The 24,058-nt window shown below is 43.8% G+C and overlaps 1 protein-coding gene across 1 annotated transcript in view; it reads left to right on the top strand.

The window, feature by feature from the left end:
- ABHD17B (abhydrolase domain containing 17B, depalmitoylase) overlaps positions 1-24,058 on the top strand; it is a 349,588-nt gene that overhangs the window by 54,690 nt on the left and 270,840 nt on the right. Inside the window, exon 2 of the mRNA XM_044064394.1 lies at positions 2,298-2,772. Coding sequence (XP_043920329.1) covers positions 2,306-2,772 — 467 coding nt within the window. The 5' untranslated portion in view covers positions 2,298-2,305. The remainder of the gene's footprint in view (positions 1-2,297; positions 2,773-24,058) is intronic.

Genomic DNA, 24,058 nt, shown 5'->3' with positions numbered 1-24,058 from the left:
CCTAGCTTATGAGCTTGTCTGTTTAAATCAGCTGAGCTAAAGTTGCCAGACAGCTTAGATGTGTTGAAGGTACTCGGAAGCTTTGGGAGCTAACTGGCTGTTGTATTATCTTGCTCTTACTTTTCTTTTAGCCTAATCCTGCAACAAATATTACCTTGATGTTCGTTTCCCTAAACTCATACCCTGGCTTTTCCATTTGAGTTGATCTCCAGTAATCTCTCCTTTTTTTTCTAGTAGGGTGGTACGAATCCTGCCCTTTAAGACTTCTACATGCGTACCGTCCTGCACCTTTCCTTTGTAGGAAAAGTCCACCCTCCTACAGTTTTTCTCCTCTTAATACAGTTCTATTATGGTTGTTACCATAAATCTGCACGTACTTGATTTCTACCGTGGAATTTAAAGGTGGGGACGCATCCCACAAGCATAACTTCTCATATGCTTTGACAGAGAAATGGTATTAATGCTTGTATGACATGCAACTACAGATTTCCAACTGTCTATAATATTTAAATCCTTCTCCTAGCCATTATCACTTGGGATTTAGACCGTTCCTTGGCATCTCTCAAGGTGTGCAGGACCTTTTTTTGAAGAGAATCGTCCTTCTCAGCCCTCCCATATGGGATTCAGTACCACCTTGAGGTGTATGTTTTTATGGCAAAGAAGCTTGCCATACCTCTCGCTTAGCTGGTTGATTTGACTGAGCTGAAATTCTCTTCCGGAAAATGCTTTCTATAGCAGTCGCATCTTTTAGAAGAATTTCTGAGCTTCTTGCTGTTGATTTCAAACCACTGTACTTGTTTTCCCTAGAAACAGAATTTCCATTAGACTTAACACTTTCATCTATAAAATAGCTACTGAAACCAAACCACCTATCTTTTCCAGAGTATACTAAAACTTGAGAGCACTTGTTCTGAGGCATGGTTACCGTAAGTGTTTTATCGATTTATGCTGAAGTTTTGTAGTGGATGTCCAGTTTTGTCATGTCAGATATGGGGCAAGCTTCTTCACTTGACCCAGAGACCATTCCACTGGAGGTGTAACATCTGCCACCCTTTTGCTAGTTGCTTCCTTTAATGATAAATATGCTACAGCTGTTTAGTATTCCCTGAGTACTTTGATATGGACATAACTTGCTTACAGTGTCTTGCCAAAGTCTTCATTCTGGGCCTTGTGAAAATATTTCCAGGATTACAGTGGAAGTCCACCCATGAAGATTTGCTAATGACTCTGTCCTGTTTGATATGGAGGGTGAAGTTATCTGCTATGAAAACTCTGTACTATGCGAGACCTGCAGGAGGTAGGTCCATTGTCTGTAACATAACTGCCCTTCTGTTCCAAGCCTTTTGCATACCTGGTTTTGATTTCTCTTTTGTTCATTTCTGCTGTTTGTGTTTTGCTTCTTGGCACCTCCTGCTGCACGTGTATGACGCATAATGTCCAGCCTCTGCTTCATTAGTTTATAATGATACAGAAGATGAACCTACCTACCTTACTTACTCCCATGACAGATTCATATGTGATTTTCATTGTAATGGAAAGCTTTTGCAGGCTAACACCAGTAGAAGCTTCATTATGAGGATGTCTGCTTTAACTTCTTCAGTAGAAATGACTGCTGAAGAAATTAGGCTGGGACGCACTATCCTTCACATTGAGAGTCTGCAAATTTAACAACTGCCTCGATGGCATCCTCTTTAGAAATTTATTGCTAATGGTGAATACCATCGACGGCTGCACTTTGTGTGCATCCTATTTTGTAGAAAGTAGGCGTGCTGTAAACATTCTGTATGTCTGTTGGAAACCAAGTGCTGGGCAAACGAAGTGAACTCTTACTGCAGTCACTAAAATGCAGGATATTGAACACTACTCAACAGTTCTGTCATGTATTAAAAGAAAAGTGAGATGGCATATTAGTTTTTAGTTTGGGCTGTATAAGGAACAATAAAGTGAGTGTTTTGAGGAGAAAAATGAGATTGTTTGTTAAAATGAACTCTGAGGCTTGTGTCTAAAATTTTTGACTTGGAAGGAAAAAGTGGGATAAGAGTATCAAAATCACTGCAAGTTAAAAAAAAAAATATGCAAACTAATTAATTGACGTATCTCATATACTTAAGCAGTATTAGATCTGCAATTTATTACAAAATATTGTATTTATAGTCTGTTGTATGTTCTAACAGGAAGTACATATGTAAATACTGTTCTTGATTTGTGTTGTAAACTTTTAGAAATTTTAATGTAGGTATGACTAAAGAAAAGTCACCAGTTTTATTTTATGCTTTCTACTTGCTCATTTGTTTCAGAGTGGAAGATGAATAACTTGTCCTTTAGTGAACTCTGCTGTCTGTTCTGTTGCCCACCGTGTCCTGGGAAGATTGCCTCCAAGCTGGCATTCCTTCCTCCTGACCCGACCTACACATTGATATGTGATGAAAGTGGCAGCCATTGGACTTTGCACCTTTCAGAACGGGCAGACTGGCAATACAGTTCTAGAGAGAAGGAATCTATTGAATGTTTCATGACTAGGACCAGCCGAGGTAATCGGATTGCCTGCATGTTTGTTCGTTGCTCTCCTAATGCCAAGTTTACCTTGCTCTTCTCTCATGGAAATGCTGTGGACTTGGGACAGATGAGTAGCTTTTACATTGGGCTAGGCTCCAGGATTAACTGTAACATATTTTCTTATGATTATTCGGGATATGGAGCAAGCTCTGGAAAGCCATCTGAGAAGAACTTGTATGCTGATATTGATGCTGCTTGGCAGGCACTCAGAACAAGGTAAGATGTTTTGTCAGTTTGTATTCTTTCAGTGTGCATACCATTCACAGCTTTGTCTCAATGTTTTGGTAGCATGTTTGTGATATTTAAATATGGTGATACCTTTTTTGAAGGTTTTACATGCAAGCAGAGGAAAATGGATTTTTATCCTAGGTGTATTTCAAATGTAGTTCAGACAAATTGGCATTTGTATAACATGCAGTTAAAAACCTGATCTTCATTATTGTGTTAAGTGGGAGTTGTATGTATGTCAGTCCCACAAGTTACTTCTGTCCCCTCTTCAAAGAAGGGTTCGTCTCTTGGGCTTGAGCTTGTTTGAGGTAATAGTTTTTCTCCACACTTGCGTAACATAGCTAGAGCAGCATTCCATTTCCTTTTCCCCACTTACAGGATTCTTTGCCAGAACATTTCGACAGGGCTGTGAATAATGACTTAGTGGTGTCCTTGGGTTCCTTACATAGTCTTTTTGCTTTTGCAGCCTCCACAGCTGCTGCCTTTTCCTGACTAGTCTCTAGTATTACGTGACAAAACTCTTAATTAAATGGCTTCTCTAACTGTTGGTGTCTGTCGGTGGGCTACTGCAGTAACAAGCAGCAGTCACTAAGCACCACTTGCTTCTGGCCACAACCTCCAGCTTCCACTTCACTTACTGGGGACTTGGACAGAATCCATTTCAATTTCACATCCCCAAAATTCAAAGTTGCAGTTACATTCCCCCCCCTCCCCTTTACCAAATCCCCCACCATCTGGAACCTCCTGCCTCTCCGTGTGGGAGTATTGCACACAATAGTCAGCATTAAAAGGTTACTTAAACTCTGGCATTTGAGCTTTCCTGATGATAACTTACACCCCCCCCCCAAATATCTTCAGCTTAATTTCACCCATATTGGAGAAGTTTCCACAGAAGTAACGAAACAAATAGAGGAAAAATGTAGCAACATGTGAGAATGGGCATGTATAAAAAAAATATCATCTAAGGAATAATTCAAGAACTATGCAACCTTTATGATGCGGTCTTTCAGTGCTTTAGGATTTTAATTTTATATATGTACTTGTATATAATCTATACTAATAAGCCACAACCCTCATACTTGCCACTCCCTGAGTACTATGGACTGTTAAACATAATTCATTAAAGAAATGGAGCACAAACAATCTGTAGTTAGTGTGTCTTTCTGTTAGTCCTTACAGTTCACATTAATGTACAGCTGTAAAATAAAGGGACAGTCAAACTAAACTTAGATTGAAACTGCATTGTACTGGACACTCAGTTACATATTTTCATTGATGTACACTTAAGTACATTTTTTCAACTTTTTATGTTTTTAATTGTAAGATGCATAGTTTAATGAGCCTACTGATAAATCATAGCCCCTTCCCACTTTATCAGACAGTGGGAAAGCATCATAAGCATGGCTCTGTACTGGCTGTGTTGGAGCAAAGAACGTATGGTACAAAGTCCATTAGCCTTGGCAACCGTTTGATAGGAATTCCTGTGGCAGAGTGAGTATGTGCAGTCATTGCAGTAAGAGGCAGAACTGGTCTGCAACAGCAAGGTTTCTGCGATCCTTCCTTCCACTGGGAACTAATGGTATAACCCTTGAAGTTGCCCTGTTGTTAACTCTGGAGGCATGGGGGGGGGGGTCAACTTGCCTTGCAACTGAGTGCTTTGAAGGGCATCAAACATAATAGTTGGATCAAGGAGATAATATGTAGAGGTTGTACCTTGCAGTTTTTGAAGTTTCCAATAAGTCGTACTTCTCATCCTCCAGTAGTTTCACTGCAGCAGAAGAAAATGTTGTTAAACCTAGGAGTCAAAAGATTCTACTTCAGGTTCTTCTTTGTGCCAAAAGATTGATTTTTTTTTTTTTTTGGGACCTCCGCCATTTCAATTAATGTATCAGGAAAGAAACACTCTGGATAGCCATGATGCATTATGTATTTCCTTGCCTTACAAAAAGGGCATTGGAAGCGCTGTTTGGGATGTTCAGGTCTCCTGCCTTTCAAACTGGTCAATCAAAGCATCTGGAAGATTTGGGTGGGAACAAGTAAATTTCAGCTCTTAACATTTACCCTTTGGTTTCCCCGGGTGTTCACCGAATATGTGAAGCTGCTCGAGTGTGGTTATTAGGAAACTTTCTTTACTGGCTTATTGTTGCTGCTACAAAAGAGCAACTTGTGTATTAACAAGGAAATACTTGCTCTGGTTGTGCCTTACCTTGGAGATCAACATCAATAAAGCCAAAGTCTCTGATGGAGCCGTGACAAAACCCATTATTTACAGGCTGTCATCTAGATACTGTTAAAAAAACTGGCCATTCTTCTGATTAACGGAGTGCTTTGTGTAGTACAGCCAGAACACAAGCCTTAATGCAGTAATGGCTTTCGGATCTCTAACTCTGAAGTAGGCCACAATTCAAGCAGCTCTATATGCAAGATTTTACACAAGTGTTCCAGTTCATGCTCTCTGTTCACTGGTGTCAGTCTATTTACCTTATAAAAAAGATGACAAAGCTATTAAGGGCTTGCTTTTACAGCACTTGCTGTAGTGGACACTACTGGGATGTCTCCTGACAGGCTGTCCATTCTTCTAATCATTTCCAGCAGACACACTGAACATGGAATAGTCCACTCTGAAGAGAAGGGGGGGCACTGTTTGTTTAGATATGATGTTCCAAGGTATGTGGTCTGTACTGGAGGCCCAGTTGCCAGGGTATGTGGTATGCATCAGAGGCCCAATTGCTCATAAATGTAATAAAGATGAGAGCAGTGTATATCCAGTGTTGCATACCTTCCAGGAACGCCTTCCCCATGGTGCAGTATCCATTCACTCAGGCAACCTAACACTGGTTTGATAAATCAACTACTCTGTCAAAGATGTGAGGGTTTGGGAATGGCCATATCTGTGCATCGCTTTTTGACTGCAGCACACATCCTAGGGAACACCATTGTTGTTGTGGGTAGGTTGAGCAGACAGATTTGCTCACACAAGAGTGGTCTGTAGCTGTGTCGCCAGCACATAGATTATCACTGGAGGAAGCCTTGCTGTAACCTTATTTGCTTCACCCTTCAAATGCAGTGACTATTCCCACACTCTTGTCATCAAGGAAACTCATGCAAGATGTGTGTTAGTCCACACCCCCCCCCCCCGAGTTCATTAATACATTCCCACCAGTACCTCTAATAAGTTTCATTCAGAAAGCTAACATGGTAAATAAAGGATATTCTCACAAGACCCTTTTGGATGTGCCAGCTATTGCGGTTTCCCCCGCTTTGGCCTCAATTGATAGGTTCATAGGTTCATAGGCTAGTACTAGGCTAACTGCTCTTGTGAGCCATTTTAAGCCTAGCCAGTTATCCCCTGTAAGATTCAAACCCTGCACCTTGTGTTTGTAAGGCAAAACACCTTAACCATTAGGCCACCCTCCCAACTCCTAGGGAAACCTTTTCCCTCTACCACAGCACCCCTGCTTGCTGCCCCACCCATCCAGGCAGCATTACTTTGCATACATTCCCTACAGCTAACCTCATGGTTTCACCACTTCAAGTAGTAGCCAGGGGCCCTTTTACCACTCAGTGTTTAAACTCATTATAGCTTCTCAGAAACCTACCACCAGGAAGATTTACAGAAGTAACTGGTACAAATTTGCTGCAAGGGCAATAGGGCAAGGCCTAGACCCTTTCTTTACTACGACTACTGTTATCCTTTTTGAAGAGATCTTTGAGTAGTTTGTCTTTGACTAAAGTGCATTTGGCCACCCTTTCATCCTTTTGTCGAGGTTTTTCCTCATCTTCCATGGCTTCTCACAGGTTATGTAAAGCTTTGGTAAAAGGATTTTTTTCTTTCTAGGTCCCTTTTTCACCAATCCGTGCCCCACAGATGTTGGAGCATCTTGCACTGCCTCCATTTCAGCCAGGTTATCAGACTTGAATTTTCTGTTTTGAAAGGTTTAGTCTTTGTTGCTATCACTTCAGTGTAAAGAATTTCAGAATTGCATGAAGCATCCTCAAGTTTCCATATATCATTTTGTAGAAAGACGTTTTACCTCGCAACTAATCTTCCTTTATGCCAAAGGTAGCGACTCAATCCAACATGATTCAGTCCTCTAATCTACTCTTGTTTTTCTTCCCTCAGTATGGCTTCCAATGGAAGTCATTGTCTTGATGCACTCTGGCAACCTAGGTCTTACTTGGATAGGACTAAAGGCTTTAGAAAGATGACCAGTTATGTTTCCTCTGCACCATCAAGAAAGGGCAAAAAATGTATTAGTTTAATGGTTTGCAGTTTTTTAAACACTTTCCATTGGAAGTCTTTACCATGCTAACCCAGACTGCACACTGTTGGAGCCCAAGCAGTCTCCTTTTCTTCAAGAGCCTACTACTGTATGAGATTTGTGCAGCTGCCATATGGTCTTCCTCCCATACCTTTGCTAAACATACAGTCTAGGCATGGTTTGTGTGATTGCATAAGGGGAGGATCTCCAAGCTAGTGAGGGATTCATTGCTGCTGAGAAGGCATGCATTTGGCAACCAGTCCAGAGGTATACAGTTGACAGAAACCGCAACTGTACATTATGTTCATCGTGCATACAGCTGCAGTAATCACAGATGGGTTTTCTGCCGTCAGGCGGGTCCTCTGTCGGTCGAATTCCAAAGACTAGGTCCGGTGTCGGTTGCTGTCGCCTTCTTTCCTGACGTCAGTGCGACAGGGGTATATAAGGCACAGCCGACGCCATTTTCTTCAGTCTTTTTTGCCGCGCGGTGCCCGAAGCAGAAGCAGTTCGCAAGTGCCGGTCGGTCTCCAAATTTTCGTAATTTCAGGAGCTGGCCGAAGTCTTCTTTAAAGCTAAGTACCCCATTGGGGAAACTTTTCTTGCCTCTGACCGATGTCAGACAAAGTTAACAATTGTATTTCTTGTGGGAAGCAAATACAGCATAAGGATTTCCATTCCCTCTGCATACCCTGTTTAGGCCCAGACCACGATGTCTCGGGCTGTCACTTTTGCGCTACTTTCAATAAACGCACTATTAAGCGTCGGGCGGAGTTCGCCCAGCACTTTTTTGGTAAAGCTTTTGATTATAAAATGTCGTCAGAGACTCCGACTACCGCTTTGTCCAAAAAACGCAAGGACAAAGACCGACACGCGAGGTCCGCGATCTCCACCGACACCACGCCATAACCGGCTACACGTGGTCCGGTTCTCAGCGAGGCGCCTACGCAGCCCCTGACTACCGACGACACTTCTCTGGTGGTGTCTTCTGTAACAGAGACCGTAGGTGCCTCGGCCCATACCCAGACTACAGTTACCGAAGCCACTGTGAGTGTTGAGCCTCCTAATGTGGACAGGTCCACTTCCACCCATGGTGTCTTTAGACCCTCCTCTTCCTTTTCCATAAAGGCATTTACTAAGTCCAAGTCAGCCATGCATCCCAAGAGGCCTGTTGCACAGAGCCCATCTACAGGCCCCATGCCTAAAAAGCAGATGATAAAAATGGCTGAGGATTTAATTACTCTTATCAGGGGTTCCCAACCCCCTCCGGACAAGAGACCCAGAGTGGAGGAAGATTCTCCCTCTTCTGACCAGGGCTCCATTATTTCAGAACATTCTGATGAAGAGGAACACTCGTACTCCCTTTTTGAAGATTCTGATGCAGAGCAGTCCATTCCTTCTGTATCTCCCCCAGAGGATTTTTCTTTTGGGGAAACCTTGCATACCTTGAGGGAACACTTCCATTGGGAAGGCCAAGACTTTTCTGATTCCAAGAAAAGACTTGGGGAATCCTTTTGCCACCCCAGCACAGACCTCTGGCGATACCTCCTGTCTTGGACATACTTGATGATGTTTACTCGGAGGCTTGCCTTAATCCGGATTCCCTGCCTCTAGCCCCAGTCAAGCCTGATAGGTACTACAGAGTTCCTAACTCTCACCAATTTCTTTACAAAAGCCATAATGCTGACCCTGAAACCATTTCTCAAGGCCCCAAGGGAATGAAGGCCTCTACTGCTAAGAATCCACTACCTTCCGAAAGAGAGTCTAGATCCTTAGAAAAGTGGGGAAAAAAGGTATATACCTCGGCCACCCTAGCCATGAGGGCCTTAAATTGTCAGTTCCATATGCTTAAATATCAGCAGTTTCTGTTATCACAATTAAGGAATAAAATGTCACAACCTGAACAACCAGATTTGAAGGAGTTGCAGGATATGATGCATAGTGCAGAACAAGTGGGTAAACACACCTTACAATGTGGCTATGATGCTCTAGAGGCCTCAAGTAGAGCTGCTGTTACAGGATCAGTCATTCGTAGACATGCCTGGCTTAGGGAACAAACCTTGCCTGATCATGTTAAAGCTAAACTACTAGATGCTCCTTTACAAAAAGATGTATTATTTGGTACTAATGCTGAGGAGATACTACGGAAAATGGAAGAAAAAGCTAAATCTATGCAAACTGTCAAAGCTTTTCTACAGGTTCAACCACCACGTTTTAGCAGAAATTGGCCTTCAAAAAACTGGTCCTTTCCAGCCACGGACAAACCCTAAAGAGGTAGATACAGGCGCACAAGGGGCAGAGGACAATCTCAAGGATCATATAGAGGCAGACAATGGCAAACTCCAGCACCAAGAGGGGGCGAAGACAGTGCACAACAATACAGGAAACAAAACCAATGACTTTCCCCTTTTCATGTCAAGCAAGTCTCAGCTGGCAGCACCCTTGGGAGGAAAGCTGGCATTATTTACAAGAAATTGGCATATTATCACAACAGACAAATGGATCCTGGACATCATAAACAGAGGCTACAGATTTCATTTTCACACTCTTCCAAAAATGAGAGGCATGCCGAACCTGCCACACAATCAAAGGGCAGAGGCTCAAATACAAATTTCAAAGCTCATGGACATGAAAGCTATTCAGGAGGTACCTACTCACGAACAAGGTCAAGGTTTTTATTCCAGACTATTCCTGGTACCAAGGAAAGGAACCGACTGGAGACCCATTTTGGACTTATCCATCCTAAACACATTTCTACTTGTACCAAAATTCAAGATGCTCACCTTACAGCAGCTTCTTCCCATGCTGGGCAAGGAGTTTTGGCTGGTAACATTGGACCTCAAGGAGGCATACCTGCATGTCCCAATCAGACAAAGCTGCAGAAGATACCTCAGATTTCTTGCAGGTTCAATCCACTATCAATTCTCTGCATTGCCCTTTGGCTTATCTACTGCGCCCAGAGTATTCACAAAATGCCTGGCATCAGTAATTGCCTACTGCAGACTTCAAGGGATGCAAATTTACCCTTATTTGGACGATTGCCTGATCCAAGCGGACAGCAAACACATACTTCTGGAACATCTGGCTTATGTAACACGGTTATTGAATTCTCTGGGATACACAGTCAACAAAGAGAAATCCAGGCTAACACCATCTCAGAAAATAACTTTCCTGGGTGCCAACTTGGACACAAACACCCAGATGGCCTATCTGACGCCAGAAAAACAGGGGCAACTAACTCAGTACTTCAAAATACTAGCAAATTGTACCAGGCTAACTGCAAGGAAAATCCTGCAGGCTCTGGGTTTCATGGCATCTTGCATTCTTCTAATCCCATGTGCAAAGTTGCATATGAGGAAACTTCAATGGTACCTAAAAAACCTATGGTCTCAACACAGCCACAGTTTGGAAACAATAATACCAATAATCCCATGTTTGCAACAGGAATTTCTATGGTGGGCCCAAGCATGCCAAACAAACACAGGTCTACCATTCTGCAAGCCTCAAGCAAATCAAGTCATCACAACAGACGCCTCAGACTATGCCTGGGGGCACACATGACAGACAGGTGCATTCAGGGCAAATGGTCCCAAAAGGAAAAGCACCTTCACATCAATCAAAAGGAAATGCTAGCAGTGATAAATGCATTTACAGCTTTCAAGGACCTCCTGCATCCAGGGCAATTATTGATAAGAACAGACAACACCACAGTAATGTGGTACATAAACAAGGAGGAACACATTCATACCCCCTGTGCAGGCTAGCCATGTCACTTTGGAACTTGGCTCTGGAATGGCAAATCGAACTTCAAGCACAGTACCTGCCAGGATTGGAAAACGTGCTGGCAGACAATCTAAGCAGAAATATGACAGACCCACACGAATGGAAGTTGCATCCTCAAGTGTTTACAAAGATAATCCAAGCGTGGGGAAGGCCAGACATAGATCTCTTTGCCTCCCACAGGAATCATCAATTGACAAAGTTCTGCTCAAGGACCTTCCATCCAAAGGCCTGGAGCGTGGACGCCCTTTCTTTCAGTTGGGCAGCACGGACAGTTTACGCCTTCCCACCTTTGCCTCTTCTGCCCAAGGTGCTCTTGAAAGCAAGAGCAGACGGACCGAAGATGATACTGATTGCTCCAGATTGGCCAAGACCAACACTAGTACCCACTCCTGAGGAGCCCAACACATACTCCTCCCTGGACCCTACCTCTAATGCCTCTTCTACTGACTCGGCACAGCTACAAAACTCTTCACAGTCAGCTGAAAACATTCAATCTGGCTGCATGGAAAATTCCTTAACGCCACAACAGACCCTGCTCTCCAAAGAGGTACAGGATGTCATTTTGGAGGCCAGAAGGCCATCTACTAGAAAGGCTTACTTCGCAAAATGGAAACGGTTTTGCGCTTGGAATGAGAAAAAAGGCCAGGATCCTAGAAAACTGAATTTGCCTCAGACAATTACAGTATCTAGCTGAGCTGTTGAACAGTGGACTTTCATTTTCCTCCATCAAAATTCATGCCTCGGCCATTTCTGCAGAATACAACACTGATCCACCCTTATTCTCTCACCCACTCTTAAGACAGTTCCTCAGAGGGGCTAAGAATATAAGACCTCCAAGGAAACCACCAATACCAGCCTGGGATCTTAATTACATTCTAGAAAAATTAACATTGCCCCCCTTTGAACCAGCTGCCTCTACAGATTTGCAATATTTGTCCTGGAAAACAGCTTTCCTTCTGGTCATTACCTCAGCTCGCAGGGTTTTGGAACTACAAGCCCTCATGGCTGTGTGCAGCCCTTTCTCATCTTCCATCAGGACAGGGTTTCCCTACGAACCAACCCGTCATTTATGCCTAAGGTAGTATCCAGGGTAGCTTTAAATCAGGCCATACACTTACCTACCTTTTACCCCAATCCTCAAAACAAAGGGGAAAGGCTGCTACATTCCTTAGACATCCATAGACAGCTACGTTACTATTTGGACAGAACAAAGCCTTTCAGGAAATCAGAACAACTCTTTTGTGTCCTATGCTGTAGGAGCTCAAGGGAAGCCAATTTCCAAACAGACAATTTCAAAATGGATAGGCCACTGCATACGGTTTTGTTACTCCTTTCCTGGCAAATCTGTTCCTACAGGCATCAGATCCCACTCCACAAGGGCCACAGCTACCTCTACAGCCTTCCTCAGAGGAGTCCCTACCAAAGATATTTTGGAGGCAGCCACTTGGAGTTCTGTGCATACCTTCACAAAACACTACCACCTGCCTTTATACTCCAAAACTAGAGCAGGCTTTGCCACTGCTGTGTTGCAGGGCATTCTGGCTCTTCCCAGTTCCACCTAGTGCCTACCACCCTGTGCGTAGCTTTGGGATTCTACCCATCTGTGATTACTGCAGCTGTATGCACGATGAACATAGTACAGTTTTGTACCTACCATAAATGTAGATGTTCGAGTGCTAATACAGCTGCAGTACAGGTTTCCCTCCCTCCTTCTCTTGGTAAAGACCTAGTGGCTAACACCTCCTCATACAACCTGATTGGGTTATCCTTCTATGGTGTATTTGTTTGCAACTAATGATTTTTGATTATATTGCGTTGCGTGATTATATATATAATTTATGTATTGCCTTCCTTCTGGGGGCACCTGACATCTGGGGCAAGAAAGACTGAAGAAAATGGCATTGGCTGTGTCTTGTATACCCCTGTCGCACTGACGTCAGGAAAGAAGGCGACAGCAACCGACGCCGGACCTAGAATTTGGAATTCGGCCGACCGAGGACCCGCCTGACGGCAGAAAACCCATCTGTGATTACTGCAGCTGTAACATCTACATTTATGGTGGGTACAAAACTGTACTTTCTGAAGTACGTAACCTAATTTGTCTCTGTTGCATTCTATAATGGGGAGGGTGGGGCTTTAAGAACTGAGATCCCAGATTTTGGCAGTATCAGAAGACTGCTGTGTATGCGTGTTTTCTGAGCTTTTGTTTAACTACCAAAATATGAATAATGCAGCTCAAAAGTTTGACATCATGGCATTACATTGATAACACTGTTTGGACAACAAGTACTCCGGTCGTCCTTGCCAGGAATTGCTGTATATTGGCAGAAACTGTAGTTCTGCTAAAGTTTTGGTTGCTTTTTTGAAGTGTCACCTTGGGCTGTCCAGTGCCTATTCAGCAAAATGTGTTCAGTTTCATTCAGTGGCAGTTATGACAGTAACTTTAAAACTGTTTGCATTTCTGTGAAAACAGTTTGCCACCAGACTAATTGCAATTTGTGCTAAATGTCCCTGCTGCAGTCAGTACTGCAGGTTTTAGATGCGTCTGGTTTAGCAAGCAGTCCAGCTCAAAAGTGCATCTCAGTTTCTTGCTTGCAAAAGTGCTAGCCCTCAGAATTTACCCGGGCACAGAAGAAATGTGGTAACTTCTTGCACATAATGCTGCTGTACTCCTACGAGGAAAAACTACACAGGAATCTGGGAGATAGCAACTTTATTGTAGGTTGCTGCTGACAATTTTAATATACATTTCCCATGATTGTTATGCCATGTAGACATTTGGGAAGTACTAAACTGTCCTAGTTTTTCTTTGTAATTGAGAATAAAGTTTGGTACTACATGGTAAGCTCCAATTTTGTGAAAGACTCTAATGATATTATGTAAACTTGTATCTGTGGTAACTCAAATGTACCTCTGTTGAGACCGTTGTCATTGTCTATACCTTTTTGGTGTAAACACAAAGTAAGGGTAATTTTTTTTTGTTTTTTTTGAGAGTGGCGTTTTTCTCCTTGGTAAGAATTGCATTATTTTGAGTAATTCAGTCCTGCAGTTTACAGAATGATTGGAGTTCAGTTTTTGATGGTTAGTTGCAGATTTGACTATAAATCAGTTGCCTGTTTGTGGATTAAGAAGATTCTTTTATTGAATTTATCATTTGAATAAATACAAAAAAGAAGGGATCCTAATATAGACACATGAGGAAACCAGTGTTGCAAAGGAAGTAGATTATTTTGTTTTTGCTAGCTAACTGCTTCAGCCTTGTGATGGTAGGGGGTGAGCCAATGGAGGCCTTTCTAATCCTCCTGCCACAACATGCTCTTAGTTGGGCCATTCAATTTTTCCTAGTTGTGGCATCAAAAGTTACCAGTGGGATGACTCTGCCCTGTGGCATAGAGGGGTGGAACAGTGATTTACAGCCCAGATCACCCTGCTTATCTGTCCTGGGTAGAGAGGGCCATTTGTTTCACTGCCTTTGGTGACACCTACTAGTGGATACTGGCCTGCAGAAAGAGCTTAGCATGCCCGCTGTGAAGTTTGTGTTCCGCTTCACCACTGAGGCAAGCGTGGTAGCACAGCATGACTACCTCCTTAAGTGTTGTAGCAATGTTCTTCATATTTCACTGTTGCAGTCCTCATACTTGGGTTATCTGCCTGCAGGTAGCCCTATCTGCCTGCAGGTAGCCCTCACTCGGCTTGAATACCAGAGTCTTGGGATTTCTATGTCCGATGCTGTCGCCTGTTCCATGATGTCAGGGGTATAAAACATGCAGCTGACACCATTACATCAGCTTTTCTTGCCATGCGGGAGCCCGAAGCAGAAGCAGTTCGCAAGTGCCGGTCAGCCGCTACCTGAAATTTTCGGTGTTCGAGTTTCAAACCTGAAGTCTTCTAAAGCTAAGTACCCTGTTGGGGATCCTTTTTTCTTGCTCTAACCAATGTCAGAAAAAGTTAGCAATCGTCTTGCCTGTGGAAAGCAAATATCTCCGAGATTTTCATTCTTACTGCGTCACTTGTTTAGGCCCAGACCACGATGTTCCTCTGTCAGTTTTGTGCCTTGTTTAATGCCCAAACCATTCGTCATTGGGCTACCTTTGTCGCTAAATTCTTTCGCTCTCGTTCTCTGTATTCTGAAATGGCTTCAATAAGCCCTCCAACTACCGATCTTACAAAAAAATGTAAGGATAAAGACAGAGACCGCATAGGTCCAAAACTGCCACCGACGCTTCCGTTAAGCTAGTCTCCAGTCCTCCGGTACTCGGTGAGGTGCTTTCGCAGCCCCTGATACCCGCTACTTCAGATTCACAGGCTTCTGCTGAGACCCATTCGGAGTCCGGTATGCTGCGAGGATGCTTCAACTATGGAACCTGTAGATGTCTCTACCTTGGATGGGTCCAGAGCCACTGTGCAGGCTCCGGCTTCTGAGGGTGTATTCCAACCTTCTGATATGTGTATTAAACCAACTTCGTTTTGGACTAAAACTACAGTGTTTCTTAGGCCCAGTACACACACAACGCCTAGAAAACTGACAACCAAAGCGCATGCTCAAGCTCCCATTCCACAGAGACAAATGCTTAGAATGGCTGAAGACCTTATAACCTTAATTAGGGGAAGCCATCCTCCCCCCTCTAAAAGACAAAGAATTGATTTTTCTTCTGATTCTACAGACCATGAGTCCGATGACTCTCATCCCTCTGATTACCAGGACTTGCTCTTATCTACCTGTGAGGATTCAGATGCAGAGGATTCCATTCCCTCTGCCTCCCCTCCAGAGGATTTTTCTTTTGGTGAAACCTTACATACTTTGAGAGTATTTCTGCTGGGAATGCCAGGACTACCCTCAGTCCAAAAAGAGACTCAGAACATTTTTTATACTTGCCTCGGCACAGGCCTCTAGCTGCACCCCCTGTCCTGGATATTGTAGATGATGTCTTCATGGAATTCAGTCTTACTCCTGATACTTTACCACCAGCTCCTAGAAAGCCTGTCCGGTACAACAGAGTACCTGACTCTTCTCTTCTCTTTAGGAATCCCACTGCGGATCCAGAGACTATTTCCCAGGGACCTAAAGGAATTAAGGCTACTACAGCCAAAAACCTTACTCCTTTGGACAGGGATTCTAGAGCTTTAGACAGATTGGGTAAGAAGGTATATATTTCTGCAACTCTTGCCATCAGGGCTTTGAATTGCCAGTTTCACAAGTACCAGCAGCATATTATGGGACTAATTAAACAAAAAATGTTGTTGCTTCCAGATTGTACAGGAAATAAAGATTTAGAAGAGTTAATGCATTCTGCAAACCAAGTTAGTAAACACACTTTGCAGTGTGGTTTTGATGCCTTAGAAGTAGCTTGCAGGGCTGCTGTCACTGGGTCTATACTGAGAAGGCATGCTTGGCTGAAGAAACAAATCTTGCCAGACCATGTCAAAGCAAAATTACTAGATGCTCCATTAAACCAGGAATGCTTGTTTGGCACAAAAGCAGAAGAAGTTCTCAAAAAGATGGAGGGAAAAGCTAAATCTATGCAAACTGTTAAAGATTTCTTACAGGTGCAGCCACCTAGATTCAGTAGGCACCGGTCTTCTAAAAACTGGTCATTTGCAGTCCCTCCCAGGCCTTCTCAGTCAAAACCCAGGGGCAACAGACCATCAAGACTACAGTCTCAGGGTATGCAGAGATCTAAACAGTGGAGTGCTCCCACCTCAAAAACAGGGAGTGGTAAGCCTCCCCCTTATGGGAAAAGTTCACAATGACTTGTCCATCATCCTCCCTGAGTACTTGCACCCCTAGGAGGAAAACTCACCCTGCATGCAGAAAACTGGATGTCAGTTACCCAAGACCAATGGGTCCTAAACATTGTGTCCCAGAGATGCAGATTCTACTTCTACTCACTACCAGCCCCAAGCAGGATGCCCAATCTTCCTCCAAACCAGTGGGCAGTGGCTCAAAAGCAAGTACTTTCTCTTCTCAGTATCAGGGCTATTCAACCCGTTCCAGTAGAGCAAAGAGGACAGGGTTTCTACACCAGACTGTTCCTGGTGCCCAGAAAAGAAAGCTGTTGGCGCTCTGTCCTGGATCTGTCGGTTCTCAACACCTTCCTGGTGGTCCCGAAATTCAAAATGCTTGCACTGCAACAGCTTCTTCCTATGCTAGCCAATGACGCCTGACTAGTCACCCTAGACTTGAAAGAAGCTTATCTGCACATCCCCATAAGGGAATCTTGCAGGAAATATTTGTTTCAGGTCAGGCTGTATGTACTATATCAGTTCTCTGCACTTCCCTTTGGCTTATCTACTGCACCCAGGGTGTTCACAAAGTGTCTGGTTCCAGCCATTGCATACTGGAGGCAGAGAAATATTAAAATGTACCCATACTTGGGACAATTGCCTGATTCATGTGGACAGTCAGGAATTGCTACTTCAGCACCTGGCATTTGTGAAGAGACTCCTAACTTCTCTGGGGTACACCAACGAAAAGAAATCACAACTGGTGCCCAGCCAAAAGATTGTATTCCTGGGAGCAAGCTTGAACACAACTTCCCACATGGCTTTCCTCACTACAGAAAAACAGGCTTATTTGACAAACCACTTCAAACTAATGGCCACCAAAAGCCAGCTATCTGCAAGAAAAATACTGCAAGCCCTAGGGTTCATGGCCGCATGCATTCTACTAATACCATATGCAAGACTGCATATTAGGAAACTTCAGTGGTACTTAGTCTGTGGTGTCAGCATTCTCAGGACATGGAAACAGTGATTCCTATCATTCCTTGCCTAAGGGCAGAGTTCCTTTGGTGGGCAGAGGCATGCAACCACAACAAGGGGCTTCTTTCACTCAACCCTTCGCCGCCCAAACCCTGACAACAGCTGCATCAGACGATGCATCGGGGGCTGACATGGCAGGCAAATGCATCCACGGCAAATGGAGCCCAGAACAAATTCCCCTGCATATCAATCGGAAAGAAATGTTAGCTGTACAGAATGCTCTGACAGCCTTCAAATAACGTTATCCTTGCAGGACAACTCCTGATGAAGACAGACAACACCACAGTTATGTGGTACATAAACAAGCAGGGGGAACCCATTCCTACCCACTCTGCAGGTTAGCCATGGCCCTGTGGAACACAGCCTTGTGCAACCAAGTGTACCTACAAGCTCAATTCCTGCCAGGCAAACAAAATTCACTGGCAGACGACTTTAGCTGAGATCTACTGGACCCACACGAGTGGAAACTGGAACCAAACTCATTCAAACGTCTAACCCACAGGTGGGGGACACCAGAGGTGGACCGCTTTGCCTCCTCCCAAAACTATCAATTGAGCAAATTTTGCACCAGAAAGCCTTACAGCAAAGCATGGAAAGTGGATATCCTATCCTTTTACATGGGGAAAACCTCTCCATTTATGCCTTCCTCCATTGCCCCTCCTCTCTCAAGTACTACTCAAGATCAAACGGGACAGACCAAGGACAATCCTTATTGCTCCAGACTGGCAGTGCCAGCACTGGTACCCTCTCCTACGCAGTCTGACAACAGTGCCACCATGGCACCTAATTCAGACCCCCTCCCTGCTGTCCCAGCAGGAGGGACAGATTTTGCATCCACAACTACAAACCCTGAACCTGGCAGCCTGGCTTATCCCCTGAATTACACCACCAGCAGCCCTCAGCAAAACAGGTGCTGGACGTCGTCCTTGAGGCCAGAAGGCTTAGTACTAGGGAATCCTGTTCAGAAAAGTGGAAAAGATATATTCTTGGAGCCATTTTCAAGGGAAGGACACAGCCGTGCCCACCTTACCTCAAATCCTAGATTACCTAGCAGAGCTGTTCCACAGAGACCTATCCTTCTCATCAATTAAGATTCATGCCTCTGCCATCCCTGCCCATTACAGTACTGAACCACCTCTCTTTTCCCTCCCTCTCATCAAACAATTCCTGAGAGGAGCTAACAATTTAAGGCCCCTGAAGAGAGCTTCCACCCCTGCCTGGGACTTTAACTTTCTTCTAGAGAAACTCACGCCCCCCCCCCCCCCCCCTTCTCTTTGAGCCTGCTGCTGCAGCAGAGTTAAAATTCTTTTCTTGGAAAGCAACAAGAAGAGTGTCTGAGTTACAGGCACTAATGGCTGTGGAACCCTTCATTATTGTCCATGCTGACAGGGTTTCCCTCGAGACTAACCCATAATTCATGCCCATGGTGGTATCCAGCGAGGCTTTAAATCAATCCCTCCATTTACCTACCTTTTTCCCTAATCGTCAGAATAAAGGAGAAAAGATCCTGCACTCCTTGGACGTGCACAGACACCTCAGGTTCTACCTTGACAGGACTAAACCTTTCAGAAAATCTGACCAGCTGCTAGTCAGCTTTGCTACAGGGGCAGAGGGCAAGGCCATTTCAAAGCAAACAGTTTCCAAATGGATAGCACACTGCATCCATTTCTGCTACAAACACCATGGAAATCCTACCCCACATGGGGATCAGAACTCATTCCACTAGGGCTACCTCAAGCTCTACAGCATTTCTCAGGGGAGTCCCTACCAGGGACATCCTGGAAGCCGCAACCTGGAGTTCTGTACACACTTTCACCAAACATTACCACTTGCATATCTTTTCTAAATCCAGAGCTGGATTTGCCACAGCAGTCTTAAAAGGCCTGCTAGCCAGCCCTACTACCTCTTGACTCCCTCCACCCTTCCTCAGCTTTGGGAATTGACCCAAGTTTGATGACTGCAGCAGTGAAACATGAAGAACATAGTACAGTTGTGCAACACTTAACATAAATGGCAGATGTTCGAGTGTGTTCACTGTTGCAGTCCTGGTTACCCTCCCTCCAGCCCCCTGACTTTTCTGTACTTTCTGCCTAGCCTCTTTTTGGCCATATCTATGGCAATGGTAGTTGCGTTTTACTGGAGGGTGTTCCACACCAGGTAATTGCTTCCTATTTTTGGGGCTCCTGACATCTGGGGCAAGAAAAACTGATGTAATGGTGTCTGCTGCATGTTTTCTACCCCTGATGTCATGGAAGAGGCGACAGCATCCGACGCAGAAATCCCAAGACTCTGGTTAACTGCCTGCAGGTAGCCCTCATCGGCCTGAATACCAAAGTTTGACTGCAACAGTGAATAACACTCCAACATCTACATTTATGGTAAGTGTACACCACTGTACTTTATGGGACCTGTAGGTACTACATCCGCAGGGATTGCAAGCTTGGAGATATCCATAGGGCCAGCAAATTGGCCCACTCCCTACTATCCACCCCAAGCCAGATTTGGTTTGTTAAAGGCAAATCCTGTCTCTTGAACCTGGTGAGCTTTTTTGAGCAAGTCACTCCTGTATTAGATATAGAAGCATATCTGTTTATGTTGTCTAGCTGGACTTGGCCATAGTCTTTCATACCATCCTACATTCTGGTATTAAAGGTTTACATTTAGTTTGACTAGCTTATGTTGTCGACTGGATAGCCAACTGACTGACAGAACACAAACTGTTAGTGTAGGAGGCACGTTGTCTTTGAAAAGCATAGTTAACAGTAGTGTCCCCAGTGAACTTAAAACCACTTCTTTTGGTACTTCTCTAATATCAAGGCTTAACATCAAGAGCAGTGGCTGACAAGTTTTAAGAGGCTAATGTGCACTAATACTTTTCACCTGGACTATAACCTCAAACTAAATGCAGAGAAATGCAGCATTGTGTCTTTTGGCAAAACTGTGTACACATGCAGTCGCCACAGAGGTGAGATCTTTTTGGAATTTTAAGCTTTTAAGGAGCTGGGCATATTCATTGACAAATGTTAGCTATCCTTTAGTTGCCATGTATTCATTGTTAGTCTTGCTAGGTATAAGGAAGGATTTCCTGTTTAGCAAGGGTTCTACCTCCAGATCTGAGGAAGCTATCATCTGTTTGTACTCATCCCTCACCAGGGCCATAATAAAGTATAAAGGCCCCTTTGGTATGTACATGTCTTAAGCATATGACCCAGCTTGAGAGACTGCACCATTTTCTCAATAGGATAATCAAGGACATGTCTTTTTTGATGCACCCAGACTGCAAAGAGCCACAGATGATGCAGCTGTGTGACCCTCCTGTACATCTGCAGAACTAACACTCTAAATGCCCACATGTGGAATAATGTTCAAGAGGAAGAATGAGGTGTAAGGGAAGGAACTGATCATTTTATATATTCTCAAGGTAAATGATTTGTATAAAAAGGAAATGTGCATAGTCTGTCATGGTGACTACTACTTCTTTCGGCTTTTTCCCAGTTAGGGATCGCCACAGCAGATCACCTGTCTACTCATGATTGGCAGTGGAGTTTTACGGTGTCGAGTTGCCAGCCCGGCGCCCAACCTTCCACAGAAGGCACACATTCACACCTAGGGCCAATTTAGAGTGTCCAATCCACCTACAGCATGTCTTAGGGATGTGGGAGGAAACCAGAGCACCCGGAGGAAACCCACTCAACCACAGGGAGGACATGCAGACTCCACACAGGAGGCACCCCAGCCGAGAATCGAACCGGAGAACCTCTTGCTGTGCGGCGGCAACGCTAACAGCTGCACCACTGTGGCTGCCCATGGTGACTGATTTGTTTAAAAGGGAAATGTGTATATTTCATGAAAAAATATTCGTATAGATCATAAACTTTATGGATTATATTCCTGTCTGAGATGTGACCATTGACCAGTTTTCCAAGCTTTAGTGCATCGTCCCAGATGCTCAAACTGTCATTGGCCCAAGCAGAGCCATATAAAAGGCAGATTGTATGCAAGAAGGCTCTGAAGGTCCCCCCACCCCCCCCCCCCACCCCACCCAAAATTTTCCACCTCTGCAGGTTTAGTAGATGTGCTGGCTAGCTAGTGAACCTTTCAACCCTGGGCAAATAAGTCCCATTTTGGGAAAAATCTTCGTTGCATATCTTATGTGAGTTTGATAATTATATACTATTTTTGTGGGGTTGTTATGAAGGTTTGTTTTTGTAAATGTGTGGAAAAAGTGTGCTATTGTGTGTATTGATGATGGTGAATTTTACCTTTTTGTGTAGAGGAGTTTTTTTTTTTTTTTTTTTTTTTTTTGTGTGTGGTTGGGGGGGGGGGGGGCTGTCATGGAAAATTGTAACTCAAATTTAATTTTCCTGTCCAGAGGGTTTACTGTCTCAGGCTCCACTATCTGTTTGTAAGGCTTCTTTCTCAAGTTTAAGACAGAGGAGTTGTTTATCTCTGCTGTTCTTGCTTCACCTACCTGGAAGAAGAAAATTTTTTGGAGTCTTTGGGTGTCCTGACAGCTCCATCACGGTCTCAGCTGCTGGTGGATGACTCTGCTGTTGCCAAAACTGGCTCCTCGAACTGTCAGTCTTTTTCTTCTGGCCCTTCTGGTGTAGCTCTTCAGGAAGCCATTAAGGAATGGGAGAGTGACACATCCTCTGTGACTGTAGGGTTCCCCTGTCTGGTCAAGGGAGAATCCTGTTGGGCTTGTGGGAAGGAGTGGATGAATGTATATCATTTATCCAGGGTAAGGCGCCTGATTCCCATGCTAGTGCTCCTGTAATGGGTCAGTCCCTTTCTAGGAAATCTTGAAAGAAAAAGCAGAAAGTTAAATATGTCTCTATTCTTAATACTTCAAACAATGGACAAGGAATATTTGCCTGGCTTTACAAAGGGATTGCTATGTTTTTAAGGTGTTTAAATCCTGGTTCCTCTCTACCTGTTAATATAAAAGGTTTCCCTTCACATTATGAGAAGAACTTCCAGTAAGATGAGCAGGGAGAGATGAGTGCGAGTCTTGAATTTTCAAGTTGAAGTTTTCTGCTTCTGATGAATGTAATTCTTCCGACTTCCCTCAAGAGTTTCTTTTGATATTGTTATCTTGATAAGAGATTCAAGTGGGAACAGAATGAAATCCCCAAATCCCAGCAAAGGTATTATGATTTGGTACAAAAACTGGATAAAACCTGAGGCAGTAGTAGGTAAACCAACTCTCAAAAACATCTAAGATGATAGTGCGGTGAGAACGACTCCAATACTTTTGAGTGTAGTAAAGTTTTAATAGCTGCATTTGTAAAACCAAACTACTTCAGAAAACACTTTAAAATCCAAAATTCACACATTTTACACAATTCAAACATAATTCAAATGTGATGTTATCCAATAAGTCACAATTGATTAACAGTCAATTAAAAAGATAATAAATGTAGGCAATATTTTTAACCCTTTTAACAACCACATAGTTTGCAGTCCCTAAGGAAACACTTTAATTATTTCATTCAAGCTCGGTGCAGAATCTGCACATAGTTTGACCTGCCATTCTGCTTCTTTCTTTTCTTTTTTCTTAAAATTACCACTTCTTGTGTCTGCCAATATTTGTTCCAGTATGGCAAAAGTAAACTTTTTGTACTTTTGCCTACTAGAGAATGGTTAAATAAAGCATTTTTATAATCTTACAGGTTCATGGCTTCCCTGGAGCCTTTACAAGCCTAGCCCATAGGATTACCCTGACATTGTTCCTCCCAACCTTGGTTTCCAGTGCCTCTGTCGAGTAGAGCCACAGGAGTGATCCTCGGGGTGAATTTTCTATTTCCCATCCAGTCATCAAGATTTCTCTTAGAGGGCCAGTGAGGTTCTCTTGTTTTGATATGCATGGGCAGTCTCTGGGTTATGAACCTGTCCCTGCAGCACATTCTGTTGATTGTGGTAATGAGATTGAGGTCTCTGGAGCGTGTGGTGCGGAGGGATTGGGATTACTTTAGATGTAGCATTTCTAACTGGGTCAGACATGGCTTTGTAAGTCGAGCAGAGATCGCCTCTAAGTAGGCGATTTGAGATGGAGAATAGTTGGATTTCTTTAGTCTGTCTGTATAGGACAAGTGTTCTAAGGCCTAGAATCTTCTTTGTAAGGTTCCTTTGCGGCCTCTCCAGTTGTATCTAGTGTGGTACATGCCAAATGGGGCATTGTATTCTATGATTGGCCTAATGAGGAAGAGTAGTGGGAGACATTGACCTCTTTCTTCGTGGATGCAAAACCATTAGTAATGAGATGTGCCACATAGACCACAGTGGCAGTGTGGTGGTCAAAAGAGAGGTTGCTGTCAACCTGTGTTCCCAGGTCTCTTATAACACCTTCTGTGTTCAGTGGACTAACATTGATGTGGTAGTTAATGGGAATCCAAAGGGGATGATGACACATTTTTTGGCATTGAGCTCAAGGCCATGGTTCTGACACCAGTCGTTGGTCTCGAGGTGAG

The sequence above is a fragment of the Protopterus annectens genome, chromosome 2.part2, assembly GCF_019279795.1.
Source record: "Protopterus annectens isolate FY-2018-M chromosome 2.part2, PAN1.0, whole genome shotgun sequence".
In the NCBI taxonomy this organism is placed as follows: Eukaryota; Metazoa; Chordata; order Ceratodontiformes; family Protopteridae; genus Protopterus; species Protopterus annectens.
The sequence above is the reverse complement of the archived record's forward strand: the minus strand, read 5'-3'. Positions and strand labels throughout refer to the sequence as shown.